The sequence below is a fragment of the Oncorhynchus kisutch genome, linkage group LG17, assembly GCF_002021735.2.
Source record: "Oncorhynchus kisutch isolate 150728-3 linkage group LG17, Okis_V2, whole genome shotgun sequence".
Taxonomy (NCBI): Eukaryota; Metazoa; Chordata; class Actinopteri; order Salmoniformes; family Salmonidae; genus Oncorhynchus; species Oncorhynchus kisutch.
The window spans coordinates 22,837,346-22,843,869 of NC_034190.2; the positions used below are offsets into that span (position 1 = coordinate 22,837,346).

General features: G+C 42.1%; 1 protein-coding gene across 1 annotated transcript; it reads left to right on the plus strand.

Annotated features, from left to right (window-relative positions):
* Window positions 1-311: 311 nt before the first annotated feature.
* On the plus strand, window positions 312-2,767 carry med10 (mediator complex subunit 10). The gene is made up of 4 exons (XM_020505255.2): window positions 312-588; window positions 946-1,029; window positions 1,640-1,742; window positions 2,007-2,767. Exons 1-4 carry the CDS (start codon window positions 467-469, stop codon window positions 2,100-2,102), a joined length of 405 nt encoding a protein of 134 aa, XP_020360844.1. The 5' UTR covers window positions 312-466; the 3' UTR covers window positions 2,103-2,767.
* Window positions 2,768-6,524: the final 3,757 nt, after the last annotated feature.

A 6,524-nucleotide genomic window follows, 5' to 3' on the forward strand; every position in this document is an offset into this window, starting at 1 on the left:
CCAGCTGTCCTAAGTAGCCTACAAAGTATTTTACTATATTTTGTATGTTTTATTGCTTTATTGCACTGCTTTTATGATTTGAAAACACTTATAAAACACTGTCCATCAATATATAAACACATGCTTTCAAATTACCTGTATTAAAAATGCATGGTGATGATGATACATTGTAACAATCAATTTTACGAGTTATAAGACCTTGTACAAATAGCAAGTTGCAACAATGTGTCTCTGACTATTTCAGAGCACGACGCTTTGCAGCAATCTGGAGCTGCAGACGGCAGGCTGTCGCTACGGCAACTATACATTCGCCAATGATTGGTTCTTACCCTTCGGAAAAGCAGTGTAGCGCTATGGGAGTCTGGATAGCGACTGAAATTGTGATGAATTGACAGAAGGCTTTGTTTGTCTTTTTACATTTCATGTTTATGAGAACTGAAGACATAGATAACATTTTGTTTGAGACATGGCTGAGAAATTTGATAACCTCGAGGAGCATCTCGAAAAGTTTGTTGAAAATATTCGACAAATGGGAATCATCGTTAGCGACTTCCAACCTAGCAGTCAAACAGGACTCAACCAAAAACTGTAAGTTTTTACTATATTTTAGCTAGCTAGGTGTTTCTAGTATTACTAGCCATCATAGCTAGCCCCTTAAATATGTGACTGCCAACTCCCCGTTATCAATACACCACAGTTGTGTAAAAAAGGCAAACTGGTTAGTCAATGCTAACTAGCTTCCACATAGCGAGCTAGCTAGCTAGTACAGTCAATAAATGTTGTAGACACACAGCATGGTATAAAATACTTAACATATATTAATGACCTGATTTAATTGCTGACTAACTATCAGTAATGTTGAGGTAGTTAGTTGTATGGTAGTTGTAGATTTTGCCTGCTAACGTTAGTTGTTGAAATGTCTATCCTCGATTCTGTGCCTTTCAGAAACTACATGATCACGGGACTGCAGGACATTGAGAAATGTCGCCAGCAGCTACATGAGATCAACGTTCCTCTCGAGGCATTTGAGTGAGTAGATGTACCTACCAACTTGTACATACACCTGCCATTTCTAGCTCTAGTTTGTGAGCCTCGGAAGCCCAGGCTTCTCATGTAACTTTTGAAAGCCTGGGAAAGTTCACCTCATGAATAAGATAAAAATGGGTGGAGAGTACGGTGGAGTCGAGATGGAAACTAGTTATGCGCCATTTCAAACCAATCACATAGTTTGTATGGGTGACACTGGAGCTGGAAACAGATTGTTTCTGAAAATAAATCTGCCTTGCATCAGGCGAGCATGCATTCATACGATACTCAACAAATGCTGCATAAGCTATAAGACTTTGTCTGACAGTGTAGGAAAAGGGACACAAACAAAACAAGGAATTGCATCTCTTGAGGGGAAACTGAGTAGTAATTTATTTGCAGAGCCAATCAAATGCGAGTGTTGGATGCCAGCGCTCCCATTCAAATAGTCGAGTCAACGAGATGAGATTTGTAACGATGGCTACTCGAGACTGTGGTGAGCTTAATAGAAGGAAAGTCACCCTTATACCAGCCCTTTCTCACCCTCAGACCTCCACTTGGCCACAGACCCTCAGCCTAACTAAACCAATGTAATGTTTTGCCTTGTTGTCAGATACATAGACCAGGGTCGTAACCCCCAGCTGTACACTAAGGAGTGTCTGGAAAGGGCCCTGGCCAAGAACGAGCAGGTTAAAGGCAAGATTGACACCATGACGGTAAGTGGGAGTAGATTCAAGCCTAATAAAGACATGGAAATAGATTCAAGAAGTTACTTAATGACAAGTATTCATGGTTACACTTTACTCAAAGTCTGCTGGTATAATGCCTTAGGATTATAATGGATTGTAAGACTTGTCATAAGAATATATAATCCTCTTATATTGTCTTATTACCATTAAGGCCATAATGGTTCTTACTAAATAACAGTAAATAAACTTTAGCTTCAAACTCTGACCCCTCTGTTCTGTCTCTGGTTGCAGAAGTTTAAGAGCCTGCTGATCTCTGAGCTGGGCAAGGTTTTTCCAGAGGAGATGACCAAGTACAAGGCTATCCATGGAGATGACCCCCCATCATAGTGACCCCAGAACTTTAACCCTAACCCCCCTACTCAAAGCCACAGTGAGGTTTCACAGGGCAGGATCGATGAGTCAGCCAGATGACGTGTATTCATATTCAGGGTTTATTAATGGGAAAGTGTGTTGTTGACATTGAGAAATCACCTAGTCTGAGATAATGAGACAGCTGAAGAGGTAGTTGGAGGAGAAATTCTTTGATGTGGGGAGAGTAATGTGGCAGGAATTTTCCATGGAAGGGTACAAAATATTGTGGACAAAAAAACAAAAAAAATCATCACAAATGAGCAAGAGCTGAGGATTGGATAGTAAGAACTGGCAGCCAAGAACCTATTGCCTTTTCGACTATCTATTTGTTGTACTGGAAGTATGTCATTTACTCAGAATGTGATATCTGGCTAACTGTTTCCTCCTGCTGTGTGAGATCCCACCTAGAACATGTATATAATGTTTCTACTTATACAGAACCTTTTTGTAAAGACTAAAGATCATTGTACAACACTGAAGATCTGGACTGGGACTTTTGTATCAAGCTCAAGTATCTAAATGTATCTTGTACATGATCAACAAACTAGATCAGAGGTTTATAACACATTTTGTGTTTTGATTGAATCATGTTTGTTTTGCTTTTTGTTTTATATTGCAAATAAATGGTCTTGTGATTGGAAGATTAGTGTGGTATTTACTCCCATGATAGCGCCTTGTAGACTACAATTCATAAACAGGAACTTGATTTATAACAGGTATAAGTGGTAAAGGCCTCAATGTCCCATTCTTTCACTCAAAGGTCAATCACTATGGACATTACATTATAAGAGGTTGTGTTCAGTGGGTCTTAAAGAAGGAAATGGAAGAAAATATTTTTAACCAACAGATATTCAATGTTTTTTTTTCTTCCTTTTTTTCCCCCACCTACCAATAGGTGCCCTTCTTTGCGAGGCATTGGAAAACCTCTTTGGTCTTTGTGGTTGAATCTGTTAGAAATGCACTGCTTGACTGAGGGATCTTACAGATAGTAGTATGTGTGAGGTACAGAGATGAGGTAGTCATTCAAAAATCATGTTGAACTATTATTGCACACAGTGAGCCCATGCAACTTATGTGACTTGTTAAGCACATTTTTACCCCTGAGCTTATTTATGCTTGCCATAACAAAGGGGTTGAATACTTATTGACTCAAAACATTTCAGCTTTACATTTTGAATTAATTTTTAAAAACCCACATGAATCCACTTTGACGTTATGGAGTATTGTGTGTAAACCAGTGATACAATCTTAATTGAATCAATTTTCAATTCAGGCTGTAACAACAAAATGTGGATAATGTCAAGTGGTGTGAATACTTTCTGAAGGCACTGCAGGTATCGACTTCTCAGCCAGTGAGGCTGCCATCAACCTTCACAATGCCCTGAGGTCGCAGTTGATTAATTCCACTTAGGTTCTCCACAATGCAGGTGTGTGTGCTCCCTGGATGACTGGTTGCTTAGTAATTGGCGCGTTAATGACAGAGCCATCAGTGCTCTTTAGTGACGCACAGACGTGACAATGCAACCTGTCCTCTGGGGAAACGGGTGATGTCATATGTGCGTGTGCAGGGTACAGGTAGGTGGCTGATGTCATCAAACGGACACTTCTCAGCCTTTTTTTTCTCCTTATCTTCCTTCTCTTTTTCCTCATCTCTCTTCCTCCCCTACTTGTCTTTGTCCTTTACTTGTACTGTGTCGTCAACATCTTATCTCCTCTTCCGGTGTATTGTCATCACCTGCTAACCTCTCCCATTTCTCAATGCGTTTTGAAGGAATTGTCAGTGACAATGCATCATAGGTCAGGGGTAGACCTTTCAGTCACCAGCAACACAGGGAAAGGCTTTTGATGTTAATGTACTTTGGATGTTTTTGTTCTGTTTATTGTTATTCACTTTTTATTATTTCTCTAGCTGAATGTGTGTGTGTGTGTGTGTGAGAATGACTTCTTGTGAGGTACGTTTGACTTCCTCCCTCTGTTTCCCTCGTCCTCCTCATGTGCTCTCAGGCTAGTCGCCTCCAACGCGAACATCCTCGGCCGTTACCTAGGTTACCTACCTTCTCTATTTTATGATGGCCACATTCTTTCTATTTGATTTATTTTTTTGTCTTCAGAATTCCTCCCAGGAGTGAGACAGGAAGAAAGGGCGAATGTGGGATTTCTTGATTGAAATAGTCTTGCTGCTAGAGGTGGATCCTCTTGCTCTTTGTTATATGCAGTTCTTGGCCTTGAGTAGTGTTTATGACACTGAATGCTATCTAGTTCAATGAGGGTACTGGAAAAAAATAATTGTAGTTCCTAACAGTTACTTTTATTAGTTAAAGTGATGCCGTATTCCTATTGTAAACTATAGATGGTAAATGTATGAAGTTGTGTACATTAATTCAACATAATTAACGTAGTTAAGGCTCTGTCCTGTGTAGCCCAGTTGGTAGAGCATGGCACTTGCAGCGCAAGGTTATGGGTTCAATTCCCACTTCACTTACGCAACAGCAATCTCTTCCTTGATAAGGGTCAGAAGACAGTCCTTCTGTCGCTCCTGTTACTATGGTAACACCCCTCCCCGGTCCCTGGCTAGATGCAGATACAATTGCCCATGCCATGTGTGTGTTTAATTGCATATTAAGTGAGAAGGCAGTAGGTGTGTGTTTGTTATTCATATTAGAGCCCTAGAGGACAATAAAGGCAGCCAATAGAATCCGCTTTGATGAGACCGACACACACACACACCAGCCTTAGAACAGAAGGTCGTCAGGTCACCAGAGAGGCATTGACGATCTCTAGGATCACTTTACTTATTCAGTTACCTGTAGTAGAGACGGATAGAATGACTGTTACCTAGTACGTCTATGGTTCCTCTAGGTCCATTTACACACTAGCTGTTAACATGAATCACCAAGGAAAAAGACACCTCTACCCTGGCACCATTCTGAAATATCCCTGCTTAGAGGAGAGGGAGATGAGAGAGAAATACTCAAGGAGAGGGGAGAAACATTCAGAGAGAGAGAAGAGGAGGGGGGAGAAACATTCAGAGAGAGGAGAGGGGGGAGAAACATTCAGAGAGAGAGAAGAGGAGGGGGGAGAAACATTCAGAGAGAGGAGAGGAGAGGGGGGAGAAACATTCAGAGAGAGGAGAGGAGAGGGGGGAGAAACATTCAGAGAGAGGAGAGGAGAGGGGGGAGAAACATTCAGAGAGAGGAGAGGAGAGGGGGGAGAAACATTCAGAGAGAGGAGAGGGGGGAGAAACATTCAGAGAGAGGAGAGGAGAGGGGGGAGAAACATTCAGAGAGAGGAGAGGAGAGGGGGGAGAAACATTCAGTGAGAGGAGAGGAGAGGGGGGAGAAACATTCAGAGAGAGGAGAGGAGAGGGGGGAGAAACATTCAGAGAGAGGAGAGGAGAGGGGGGAGAAACATTCAGAGAGAGGAGAGGAGAGGGGGGAGAAACATTCAGAGAGAGGAGAGGAGAGGGGGGAGAAACATTCAGAGAGAGGAGAGGAGAGGGGGGAGAAACATTCAGAGAGAGAGAAGAGGAGAGATGAGAAATAGAGGGTGATTGAGAGAGGAGATAGATGGTTGAGAGAGAAATGAGAGGAGACAGATGAGAAAAAGAGGGAAATAGAGGGGGATTGAGAGAGGAGATAGATGGTTGAGAGAGAAATTAGAGGAGACAGATGAGAAAAAGAGGGAAATATAGGGGGATTGAGAGAGAAAGGAGTGAAGAGAGATGGGAAAGAGGGAAATAGAGGGGGATTGAGAGAGACAGAGTTGAGAGAAAGGGGGAGAGAGATACTACGCCCAGGGGTGTAGTATTGTCCAGTGAGGAGGATGGGACACTAAACGTTAAATGAAACCTATAAATTACCAGTTAGTTGTCGTCTGCACATCCAGACTCCACTGATAAATCACATTACTGAGTAGGAGAAAGTGACTGATTGCACCTTTATTGTTACAAATGGTACTAATACATGGAAGGATATCTTTATTTCAGGATTATGCCTGTTCTATCAGTATTTCTAACAATTTTTTCTCTCCTCTCCTCCACTCCTCTCCTCTCTCTCCTTGACATCCCTCTCTCGCTCCCCCATCCCTCTCTCCACCCTGCCCAAGAGTCCCCATTTAATCTACAATCAGAGAGATTTGCTAAGGAGCAGTGTGTGCAGGGTGAACCAGAGGGAGCAGGAGGAGGGGAGAGACAGACAGACAGACAGACAGATTGTAAAATGAGAGAGAAAGAGAATGTATAAAAGGATTCTATAATTTCCCCCTGGTTTAATTATCTACCTTTGTAGACAGCTCTGCTCTCTCCCTATCAGTGTTAAGTGTGTGTGTGCAATTGTGTGTGTGTGCAAGCGTGTGTGTGTAGGTGTTAGGACACTGCTCCCCGTCTCAGCATTAAGTGTG

Bases quoted from the DNA above. Each gene is read 5' to 3' on its own strand.
- med10 (XM_020505255.2), top strand. From the start codon at position 467: ATGGCTGAGAAATTTGATAACCTCGAGGAGCATCTCGAAAAGTTTGTT. The intron at 589-945 runs GTAAGTTTTTAC...TGTGCCTTTCAG, and splicing joins ACAGGACTCAACCAAAAACT to AAACTACATGATCACGGGAC. The intron at 1,743-2,006 runs GTAAGTGGGAGT...CTCTGGTTGCAG, and splicing joins GCAAGATTGACACCATGACG to AAGTTTAAGAGCCTGCTGAT.